The 12,075-nt window shown below is 58.7% G+C and overlaps 1 protein-coding gene across 1 annotated transcript in view; it reads left to right on the forward strand.

The window, feature by feature from the left end:
* The first annotated feature begins 2,147 nt into the window (after positions 1 to 2,147).
* The window catches only part of Ints1 (integrator complex subunit 1), a 38,573-nt gene continuing 28,645 nt past the window's right edge, over positions 2,148 to 12,075 (forward strand). The window contains exons 1-4 of the mRNA XM_026405667.2: positions 2,148 to 2,561; positions 8,080 to 8,304; positions 8,629 to 8,919; positions 11,873 to 12,069. Of these exons, the coding sequence (XP_026261452.1) occupies positions 8,247 to 8,304; positions 8,629 to 8,919; positions 11,873 to 12,069 (546 nt within the window). The 5' untranslated portion in view covers positions 2,148 to 2,561; positions 8,080 to 8,246. The remainder of the gene's footprint in view (positions 2,562 to 8,079; positions 8,305 to 8,628; positions 8,920 to 11,872; positions 12,070 to 12,075) is intronic.

A 12,075-nucleotide genomic window follows, 5' to 3' on the forward strand; every position in this document is an offset into this window, starting at 1 on the left:
GTTCAGGACTTGGTCCCACCACACAGCTCCTGTATCAGATGCCAGCCACAAATAGGGTCCCCGTGCTCCTCAGGGTGTGGCTCCCAGACAGCTTCAGCCTGGGGGCTGGCCCCTGTGGCCTGACTCTGCAGGCTCTGTCACTAGGAGAGAACAGGTCCCCACCCGCCGAGTCTGTGTCGCGGTCTCTTCCTCAGGCCTGGTGGATCCAGAGCTCTGTCCACTCCCCGAGGTGATCAGGGTGGTGGGTGGGGTGGTTCCTCAGGTGGCCATGCTGGGCTAGGTGACCTAGGGCCCCTCCGGTTACCTGAGGAGCACAGACTCCAGTGAAGACAGAGATGTGAATACCACTTGGGGAGCCACCTTGGAGACCAGAGGCAGATTTGCTTTTGTACATTGTATTGCACGGGGACACGGGGACACGGGGACTGCCTGGCTTTCTGTTTCTCAGGCCTCCTGCTCACGGTGGCCCCGGTGACATGTTGTAAGGAAGTGTGAGCTGCATGCGGGCAGCGATGTCCCGACAGCCCAGCCTGCAGGAAGCCTGTGAGAGGCCACCGGCCCCATGACATCAGTCTGCAGCTGCACAACAGGCCTACCAAGAAGAGCAGCCCAGCTGTCGGGCGCGGTGGCGCGCGCCTCTGATCCCAGCGGATGGGGAGGCTGAGGCAGGAGGATCGAGGGTTCAAAGCCAGCCTCAACAAATGCGAGATTCACACTTCATGTCAGTCGCTAGGAGACTCAGCTCTTTTTCCCCAGGCCTCTCTCCAGCCTCAGGATGTCACAGAGGGACAGCCCCACCAGCAAAATGTGTCTCTGACTGTAACTTCTGAGCCCAGAGGTCAGGACTCATGACCTGGTGAGTTCCTGGTGGCACCCTCAGGGAGGTGGAGGCGCTTGATCTTTGTCCCAGCGGAAGGCAGATGGGACCCTTCCGGCCCAGCCCCCTTTCAGACCCATCTGATGATCTCTGTGACCTCAGGCCCACCCAGCTCCCTGAGCCTGACCTCTGTCCTCTCTTTCTCCATCACAGCTGACCCTGGGGATTCCCACCGGCCACCAAAACAACAAAAAAAATAAGGCTCTGTTGCTCCATGGCCTAAGCCTGTCCAGGGAGGGTAGGGATTTGGGTGAGGGGGGAATGGGCTCAGGATTCCCTACTCCTCAGCGCCTCCCTCACCCCCACCTGGTTCTCACGCTGTGCCCCCCCAGAACCCAGTGTTCTATGGCACAGCGACGAGTCCCCCAATCTAGGCACCTGGTTTTTGGGGGCGGGTCAACTACCAGGAATTGCACTCAGGGGCACTTGACCCCTGAGCCCCAACCCCAGCCCTATTTTGCATTTTATTGAGAGACAGGGTCTCCCTGAGTTGCTTAGCGCCTCTCTTTTGCTGAGGCTGGCTTTGAACTTGCCATCCTCCTGCCTCAGCCTCCCGAGCGGCTGGGATACAGACATGCGCCACTGTCCCCCACTAGGCACCTGTTTTGATCTCCCCTGAGCTCTGTGGTTGACAAGAGCATCCTGTAGCTTCGTGGTTTACTAAAGGTAAGGATGTTAGAGTAGGGCCGAGCGCATTCTCCTCCCCTGGGACCCCCGTCGGCCTCCACATACTGGACGGGCACAGAGGCTGCGTCTGGGGTCTGTAGAGAGGCAGCTGCTGGGTTCTGGGACATTGGACCTTCCTGTAGCGACTTGCCTGACCCTCACGGAACAGAAGGGGAAACTGAGGCTTGGGGAAGGGAGGGGACTCTGCCAAGAAGGCACCGTTGGCAGGTAGGGCTTGATGGCTCCCTGCAACCCGGGGAGAAGGCCCTCTCCCCGAACCCCAGCTTTCCCTCCTGGGCACAAGCTGGGGGTGGCAGCCCGGCCCTGCTCTCAGCTGCCTTTTCAGGTATGGGGGTGCAGAGGTGGAGAAATGGATGGGCCTGGGGTCTCTCGGAGTCAGAAAGCCTGGGAGCCTCCCTCCCAGCTAAGCAGCCTTCCTGTCACCGCAGTCTGTCCCCGTGACGGGGGGACTCATTTCCTCGGGAGCCGGCCCAGGCTATTTTCGGACAATTGTTGGAAAGCACAGCCCAGCTCGGCCAGAGGCTGCTCCCTGGGCTTCCGCTCACCACCAGGTTTGCCCAGGGGAGGAGGCTCACTGCCCGTCGGGTCTCAGATATCAGCCACAGAGGCCTCTCAGGATGGCTGCCCCTGGGGAAGCCGTGGTCTCCCCGATCCCCTGAGCTGCCCACAGGTTCCCTGCAGACTTTCGTGAATCTCTGGGCAGGGAAGTTCTTCTCCTTCTCCTTTTTTCAACACCAGGGATGGTACCCACTAAGAGACCTCTCCAGCCCTTTGGATCTGATTTTGAGACAGGGTCTCACGAGGTTGCCCAGGCTGGCCTTGAACTTGGGATCCTCCTGCCTCCGCCAACCGAGGAGCTGGCATTACGGGTGTGCACCGGCAGGCCCGTGTAGGCTTGGGAATGTTCTCTAGCAGGGGACATTCTGCCCAGGCAGCTTCTTGCGGAGGCTTCTTGGCAAGCCCAGGAGGGCAGGCCCCCTGTGTGTCCATCTGCCAGGTAGGTAAACCGAGGCTCATCGCATCACACAGCCAATACAGGGTGAGCCAGAACCCAGCCCCAGATATGCCAGGGCCTGGCGCTCCGTGTGGCCTGGCCCCCAAGTCCAGCCCTCTCCTGTTGGGTCCTGGTGCTGGGAGCCACGGGAAGAGGCCCATGCTGCACCCTCAGAGTCCCCACCGTCTGTGGTGGCCGCTGTGCCCGACGGGGAGAATCCTCCTGGGGCTTCACACTCTGAACCTGGCTTGGCTTGCCCGGTGCCTGTGGGAGCATGAAGTGGAGGTTCGCCCCGCCGGCTTTGGGGGGGTCGCTCGTTACCCAGCAGCCAGTGGGAGCAGCTGCGTCATGGGAACTGGAGGCACCAGGCCCTGGAGCATCCTGTGGCCGACAGTGGGTTCTTGAGGCAGAGCCTGGGGCCTGGTGGCGCTCATGCACTTGGAGGAGGGTGCCCAGGACAGTGCCAGGAGAGCGAGAGGTCAGGATTCAGGGTTTGTGCTGGGAACCCTGCTGAGACTGGAGGCCCAGAGTGTGGTGTGGACAGGGGCGGATCTGCTTCCGCAGGAGCTACTCCAACTTACCTGGGGGAGTGGGGGGGGCGTCCTGCAGAGGCCACTGGAGAGGGGAGGCAGAAGGGTGAGGGCTGAGGAGGTGGCCCCAGGACAGGGCAGTGGCCCTGACACAGGAGCTGCAGTTGGCCACGCCCCAGGTCCCCAGCAGAGACCTCCTGGCCTCCTTCCTCTTCCTCAGTCACACCTACTGTCCCCTGACTCCCAGCAGCCGGGTCACCAGGTGGTTGGCAGGACTAGGTGGGCCTCTGCTCCTGCAGCCCAAGTGTCCCTGTATGGCGGCCGGGGCCTCAGCTGGGGGTCTGCCTTGGGTCCTGGCCCACATTGCCCCAGGAGCATGAGGCCTCCCGCCTGGTGGGAGGGCGGGAGGCTTCCCTAGGGGAGTGCCAGCCTGGTCTGAGCCAGGGCTCTGGGCCCGGGTGGGGAGCCAGGAGCCCCAGGGACGCTGTCCCCCACCAAGCTGGGCGCTGAGACCCACAGTGCAGACGGTAGCAGCTGCTTCCTGGCACCAGGGCAGTTAGACCACACGCAGCTGCAGGCCAGCAGTGGCCGCCCCTTCCTGCCCACCCACCGGCTGTCCCAGGCCCTGGCCCTGGTGGGTTCTGGGGGCTGCTTCAGTCTCCCCCAGAAGTGCCTCAGCGGGGCCCTGAGGCTGAGCTGTGTCACCCAGGGGTTCTTGGGTGGGTGAGTGGGTGTAGTGTCTCTTCCCCGCAGCTCTGTTCACAGCAAAGGGGACCCTGGATGGTGGGTGGTGCAGGCCTGCCTGACAGCGGAAGCCCAGCTCTCCGCTGACCTCGCCCTAGGCCAGGCCGTTAAGCCAGTCCTTCATGCAATCTGTGGCACAGGTGTGCAGCCCCTGGCGGCTGGTGGCAGGGAGGCAGGACAGAAAGGAGTCCCAAGAGATACAGCCTTTTTTGGTCCCTTGTCACTGATCCCTAAACGACACAGTAGGATAGCTCTCTCTTAGCGTTGGCATTAAAAGGAATCCAGAGACGACTTGAAGAACAAGGGAAGCCGGGTGCCGTGGTGCGCGCCTGCGATCCCAGCCGGTTAGGAGGCTGAGGCAGGAGGACCACGAGTTCAAAGCCAGCCTCTGCAGCTTAGCGAGAACTTGTCTCAAAGCAAAAATAAGTAAGTAAATAAATAAGGACCGGGGACGTGGCTCAGAGGTTGAGTGTCGTCCTTGGGTTCAATCCCTGGCACCAAAAAATAAATAAATAAAGTAAAAAATAGAACGAGAGAGGAGGGGGGGTGGGTAAGTCCTCTGCAATATGCCACGCCACTCTGCAGGAGGGGACACCAGAGTGCCTCAGAATTTGGTGTCCTCGGGTCCTGGAACCAAACCCTATGGATACCCAAGGGCACCTGTAAGGGCATTTCAGGGGCCAGCGAGTGTCACAAAGAAAGACACAGAGGTGACACCCGGTTCAGTGGGGGTTGGGCATCGGTGGCAGGGGGGGAAGGAGGACACGGTTTGCAGAGGCGAAGGGGAGACCATGGGACATGGCAGGTGCCAGCCCCCCCCAGCAGAGCTGGAAACAGGAAGAGGGGGCTGGAGTGGGGCCCGGAGGGAGCCAGTTGGTCACCCAGACCTGGTCCTTGGCGTGGAGTGGCAGTGGGTCAATGGTGTCCCCCGAATATCCGTCCACCCAACCTCCAAACGGGAGCTTACTGGAAACTGGGTCCTCACCGATGAAGGGCAGGATCTTGAGATGAGACCATCCTGGGTTCAGGTGGCCCTGGAGCCACTGGGCAGGAGTCCTTGTAGGAGACACAGAGAGAGGACCGTGGGTGTGTGGACGGAGGCTGAGACGGTGAGGTGGTCCCCACCAAGGAGTCCCCAGAGCTGGAGGGGCAGGAAGGACCGGCCTCTGGAGTCTCCTAGGGCCTGTCCACACCTCGAGGTTGGACTCCTGGTCTCCAGAACTGCCAGAGAAGAAATCTCTGTGGCTTCAGGCCATCAGGTTTGTGGTGACTTGTCACAGAAGCCACAGGAAATGGGTACAGAACACTGCTTTGACTTCCAGGGGAGGGGGCGGGGGGGGTGGGGGACAATCTCCTGGACACCTTTTTTGCGGGGTGAGCTGCTGAGGACCTGCAGGCCGCAGAGATGGTGGTGAGAAGCCCTCGGGGACCCGGGGCCTACTTCGACATGGCGTCCCTTAGGAAGCTGTTAGATTGACCAGATGCGGAAGAGAGGACAGGGAAGAACTCAAACCTAAGGAGAAGCTCCATGAGCACGGGAATCCCAGTGGCTCGGGAGGCTCAGGCAGGAGGATCAAAGCCAGCCTCAGCCATTGAGTGAGGCCCTAAGCAACTTAAGGAAGCCCGGTCTCTAAATAAAATTCAAAAAGGGCTGGGGAGGTGGCTCCGTGGTGACGCACCCCCTGGGTTCAATACAAAAAAAAAAAAAAGCGCACAGGATTTGAAGGCCAAATTTGGAGACTGCTCACCAAAGACCTGCGGAAGGTGGAAGAGCATGTGATCCTGTGTCATGAGACACCCCTGCAGGCACAGGACATGCATTCCGTCCCTCCCGCCAGTCCCATCCTCGGGTGGATGATGTGGCCATCACTGCGAGGGAACCCCGCACAGCAAAGAGAGAGGGAGAGCTGGGCGCAGTGGAGCACACCTGTAATCCCAGTAGCTCTGGAGGCTGAGGCAGGAGGATGGGAAGTTCGAGGCCAGCCTCAGCAACTTTGCAAGACCCTAAGCAACTCAGTGAGACGGTGACTTAAAATAAAAAATAAAAAGGGGGGCTGGGGTGATGGCTCTGTGGTAGAGCGCTTGCCTAGCATGAGTGAGGCACTGGGTTCGATCCTCAGCACCGCATAAATGTCAAACAAAGACATTGTGTCCACCTAAAACTAAAAAAAATAAAAAATAAAAATAAAATAAAATAAAAAGGGCTGGAGCTGGGCGTGGTGGCGCACACCTGTAATCCCAGCAGTTTGGGAGGTTGAGGCAGGAGGATCAAAAGTATGAGGCTAGCTTCAGCCACTTATCAAGACCCTAAACAAAAAGACCTGAACAAAAAGGGCTGGGGGTGTGGCTCAGTGGCTAAGCGTCCCTGGGTTCCATCCCTGGTAGCACTGCCACCAGCCCCCCTCCCCCGCCCCCCCCCAAAAATTCCATCTTCCAAATCCCTGCACACATACAATGAGACCGGCTGGCCCCGGGGGCCATCTCCACTCCCAGATTCTGTGGCACCTGTCGGTCTCCATTCTCAGCAGAAGGGATTTGCTCTTGGTTTAGGGGTGAGCTCCCAGGGACAGCCAGAGCTGCGGGCCACCTTCACCCTCAGCCCTCAGAGGTGGGGGAACGCACACCTGTGGTTGTTGGTGTGTGTAGAATGTGCTGGAAGGGGCGAGCTAAGGAGAGGCAGGAGCCAACTCTGGGCAGGACACTGGCTGGGGGGGGGGGGGGTCAGAGGTGCAAGGGGGACTATTTTTATTTATTTATTTTTTTGGTAGCTGTAGATGGACAGGTGCCTTGATTTTTATTTGTTTATTTTTGTGTGGTGCTGAGGATGGAACCCAGTGCCTCACGCATGCCAGGCCAGCGCTTAGCCACGGAGCCAGCCCCTGCCCCGTCCCTCTTTAATCTTTGGATCCTTTAGGGTTTTGCCACTGTGGGGTTTTGCCTATTAAAATAAATGGAGATCTTCAGTGAAAAACGGATCCTCCCTAGGGCTGGGGCTGGGGCTCCCTGGTGGAGCACTGGCCTGGCATGTGTGAGGCACTGGGTTCGAGTCTCAGTGTTACCACTGTTGACCGGGGACGAGTCCTTACTTCCCCAATGTTGAAGAATAACACCAGAGAAGCACGCCGAGGCAAGGTCAGAGTAGAAATTAGAAGTTTACTAAAGGACAGCAGAAAAGACTTCTCCCGGAGGAAGAAGGGGACCCAAGAGGTGGAATCCGTGCAAGTGCGGTTGTCTCTCTCTCCATTTTATAGTTTTCGGTGATGGAATGTAGGTGGGAAGGCCCGAGGGGTGGGACACAGGTGGGCCGAAGCGGTAATCAGCATCTTCAAGTTTGCTGGTCATTAACATTTCTTTGGGATGGGCTATCTTCAGATCTGCTGGGGGCTGTTTCCTGGGCTTCATTAACATCCCGAGAGTTGCTCCACTTTTCCAGGAATTCATTCTCCACATGGCCTCCATTTTAGATTTCACTCGATATTGGACCCGATTTACCTCACTACACTGACTACTTAACTTTAAATCTGGCTTCATCAGCACTGCATATAAATAAAGGTCCATTGACAACTAAAAAAAAATATTTTAAAAGAAGTGGGGCTGGGGATATAGCTCAGTTGGTAGAGTGCCTGCCTCACACGCACAAGGCCCTGGGTTCCATCCCCAGCACCACACACACACACTCACACACACACACACACTCACACATTGAATCCTCCCTCCTCTGCCGGGTACCCAGCTGCCTGCTTGGAGTGGGTGGGGCGTGGTAGGTGGGGCTGGTGGCATTATCTATCACAGGGCACTCAGGACTGGGACATTGACCCCATGGATCGACCTGGAGCTTCACACTGCCCCAGTGGCTGGGTTCCTTTGCCTGGACCCAGACATTCCCCCAACAGGTGGACAATCTGGTTCTGTCCTGCGGGCAGCCTGCAGGCGGAAGGCCAGTGTAGGCAGCACCTAGGCAGAGGGAGACCAGGTGGCCGGCTGGTTACAGAGAAACGCAGTTGGTGCCCAGTCAGTGGAAAAGCAGTGATCTGACTCCTGCTGCCACCCTCCCTAGCTGTGTCCCTGAGCGTGTCACTTAACATATCAGCTTCTTTGGCAAGAATAAAGCGTCAGCCCGCAAGGCTCGGCATCAGCCATCCCTGCCTCCAGAGGGCGCTACAGATTTTGCGCACTCGCCGTGGGCACTGGCTCCCTCTCCTTCCCTTCCGGTCGCCGTGCTATTTTGTTTCCGGTTTTCCCGGAAGGTTGGTTTCTGGTTCCGGAGCGGCAGTGGCGGCGGGGAGCCCGAGTGGTGGGCTGTAAGCCACAGGTCGCGACTCTGGGCGGCCTTGCAGGCCGGCGGCGCCTGCGGCGTGAGGGGCGACGACGAGCGACCCAGCGACTTCCAGCCGAAAGGAGCGAGGGCGGCGTGATGAACCGGGCCAAGCCCACCACCGTGCGGCGGCCCAGCGCCGCGGCCAAGCCCTCAGGTGCGTCCCCTCCGCGGCCAGGGGGCGGGGGTCCGGGTCTCCGCGGGCCTCGGTGGGCGACTTCCCGGGGACGCGTTGGGTCGGCGAGCCCGCGGCGTGCAGAGGCACAGGCCCTGGGACCTGACGGCCACCGTGGCCGGGTTGCCGCGCCTCAGTCCCTGTTGCAGTGACAGGGGGAAGCCGGACGTGTGGCTGGCCCTGGGACTGTCACCGTGGCCGCCCACGCCTGCCAGTCTCGGCTCTGCTGCGCCAGCGGAGGACCTGGGGGCCGGCCTCCCCGCGCACCTTGGCTGACCGTCGCGCCTTTCCCTCCCCTCCCCGCAGGCCACCCGCCGCCCGGAGACTTCATCGCTCTGGGCTCCAAGGGTCAGGCCAGCGAGGCCAAAGCCGCGTCCACCCTGCTGAAGCCCGCGCCGTCCGGCCTGCCCTCGGAGCGCAAGCGGGACGCGGCGGCGGCTCTGTCGGGCGCCTCGGCGCTGACCGGCCTCACCAAGCGCCCCAAGCTGTCCTCCACGCCCCCGCTGAGCGCCCTGGGGCGCCTGGCCGAGGCCGCGGTGGCGGAAAAGCGCGCCATCTCTCCTTCCATTAAAGAGCCATCGGTGGTGCCAATTGAAGGTAAGGCCAGGCGACAGGCTTCTGCAGAGTGATTCTCCAGGTGTCCAGGGAAGGCCACCTCCAGACGTGGCATCGTCCATACCGCAGGGTCCTCTGGAGACGCACCAGGCAGCCACCCCGGAGGACCTAGCTCACTGTGGGGACCCCTGGATCACTGTGGGGACCCCTGGCTCCCTTTGGACTTGTTCTTCAGAGCAGCTCCTGCGGGGGCAGTCTGCACCTGTGGGAACTGGCTCTTTCCTTGACCTTCTGACAGCTGTTGAACATTCTTTGTGACAGGCCCTGTCCTGAGCCCTGGTAGGGGGAGGTGGACCGTAGGTAGTGACAGTCCAGGCAGCCTTCTGGCTCCTGTGACCTGGGAGCCCTTGATCTGCCCTCTGCTGGCCTTTTCTCCAGCTGCAGACAGGGGAGAGCCTGTCCCTCCCTTTGTCCAGCAGAAAGGCAGCAGACGGCATCCCTGAAGACAGAAGTCAGTGAGGACTTCACCCAGGCCTTTGCCCTCACGGGCACCTCTAACCTGGTTCACATCTAACATCACCCCGCTTTTCTGCGTCACTTTCCCAGTGATCTTTTTTTTGCGGGGGCGGGGGCTGTTACTAGGGATTGAACTCAGGGGCCCTGACCACTGAGCCACATCCCCAGCCCTGTTTTGTATTCTATTTAGAGACAGGGTCTCACTGAGTTGCTTAGTGCCTCACCGTTGCTGAGGCTGGCTTTGAACTCGCAATTCTCCTGCCTCAGCCTCCCAAGCAGCTGGGATGACAGGCATGTACCACAGCACCGGCTCCCCCAGGGGTAATTTTTATTGGCTCTGTAGAGAAGAGCTGCGAACACCAGACCAATCCACATCACTGAGCACGTAGCAGCCCATGGCTGACCTTGCTCTCTGTGTGTTTTTGTTCCTGTTGGGGACCTTTTTATCTTTCTTTCCTATGTTTTTTTTTTTTTTCCATGTTGGTATAGAGTATTGAACCTGGGTGTGCTCTACTGCTTGAACTACATCCCCAGCCCTTTTTTAAAATATTACTTTGAGACAGGGTCTCATTAAGTTGCTTAGGTTGACCTCGAATTTGTGATCCTCCTGCCTCAGCCTCCTGAGTTGCTGGGATTATAGGTGTGCACCACTGTGCCTGGCTGGAGCATTTGTTTAGTGTTTTTTTGTAGATTTTAAAAAGAACAAGTGTCCTATTACTGTAGTGATGACAGTTTTGTTACAGCTCAGCCATCATTTACTGTTGGTGTTGTGTGTAAGGTCCTGAGGGTTAGTGGTCTGTGGCCTTTGCCCTTAGGGGGCTTAGAGGCTCCAAGGGAGTTCTGAGGAGGAGCCAGCTTGCTACAGTGTGAGGGAGCCCCTAGCAGGTCCTGGGGGAGGGTCGATTGAAATGGAGGGTGTGAGCTCTGCAGAGCAGAGAGTGGAGCTGCACCAGGGAGCAGGGCTGGGCTGGTGTGGCTGGTGTGGCTGTCACACAATGGTGAGAGCCCAGATGACATTGTGGGTGGTGTCTGTGCAGGGCAGGTGGGGCCTAGAGTGGGTAGGCAGGATGACACTGGAGCTGTGGTGGGACAGGAGTGAGGCAGTTGCTTCAGACTCCAGCATGATGGGTGCGGTGAAGATGAGGTGGTAGCAGGTGGAGGCCCTGACTCGGCTGCAGGTCACTCTTGCCAGCTGCGCTTTGTCATTAGCGTTGCCTGTGTGATTCTGGGGATTAAGTAAGATAACTGTGAAAAGCGTGTTCCACAGGATAAAGCTCTCTGTAGTATCAGATGGCGTCAGCAGTCCGCATCCAGCTATTTCTGGTTCTGTATTGGAGCCCCTCTAAGGCCAGACCCTGTAGGATCCGCAGACCATCTGTCTGTCCTGCCACGTGCTGATCAGGTGTCAGTAAATGTTGCTGCACCTGGATGTAGACAAGTGCTAAACCTGCAGCAGTACCTGCCTCTGGGGGGTTAAAAACATGATCCTAAAAACCCTTGGGCTGAAACCACAGTGAAAACCAGGGGACACCCAGAACTGACTGATAATGAGCGTCAGAGAAGAGAACATGGGCCAGAGCCCAGGCGCTCCTGAGAGGAACAGCCCAGGGACCCACGTGAGAGCATGCATGAGCCACAGGAGATGGGGAGGAGCCCCGGTGACAGGAGCAGTGGCCAGGGACACAGGAGGCCAGCTGAGTGAGGGTCAACACAGGCAGACCTGCGGGGAGGTGGGGTGGGGTGCAGCAAGGACTGTGGGAAGGAACCCGAGGTGGAGCCACTATCAAGGGAAGAGCTAGGCCAGGCACAGTGGAAGCCAGTAAGCTCAGGGTTCTGGAGGCTGAGACCGGGATCAAAAGATCGAGGCCGGCCTCAACAAGTTAGACCCTTGCAACTTAGCAAGAACTTGTCTTTGTTTAATTTAATTTTATTTTTTTGGTAACGGGGATTGAAGCCAGGGATGCTTAGCCACCGAGCCGTCTCCCCAGCCGTTTCTATATTTTACGTAGAGACAGAGTCTTGCTAAATTGCTCAGGGCCTTGCTGAAGTGCTGAGGCTGGCTTTGAACTGGTGATCCTTCTTATCAGCCTCTCGAGCTGCTGGGATTACAGGTGTATACCACCGTTCTGGTCCCCCCAAAAAGGAGAGAGAAGAGCCAGGCTGCAAAGCCATTAATTTGTAGAAAAACTATCAACATGTCTGGTGAGCAGAGACTGCAGCCGCGTGGGGCACTGTGGATGGAGGCCTGCAGCAACTTTGGGTCCCAACCTGAGCCTTGCTGTGTGGCTTTGATTGGCTGACAGGACCTCCGCCCTGCGCCCTCAGGACGGCTGTTGTACCAAGGTGGGGAGCTGTTCAGAAAGGATAGGGCTCCGAGCTGACCGTCTACTGGACTTTGATGCTGTGCCGGGTCCCTGTGGCTCTGAGGGTGACTTCTGCCCCTGGCCACCTGCTCTAACCAGACCCTCCGACTGTCCAGTGCTGCCCACAGTGCTGCTGGATGAGATCGAAGCTGCCGAGCTGGAGGGCAACGATGACCGGATCGAGGGGGTGCTGTGTGGGGCAGTAAAGCAGCTGAAGGTGACGCGTGCCAAGCCCGATAGCACCCTGTACCTGAGCCTCATGTACCTGGCCAAGATCAAGCCCAACATCTTTGCCACTGAGGGCGTCATCGAGGTGAGG

The sequence above is a fragment of the Urocitellus parryii genome, chromosome 9, assembly GCF_045843805.1.
Source record: "Urocitellus parryii isolate mUroPar1 chromosome 9, mUroPar1.hap1, whole genome shotgun sequence".
NCBI lineage: Eukaryota > Metazoa > Chordata > Mammalia > Rodentia > Sciuridae > Urocitellus > Urocitellus parryii.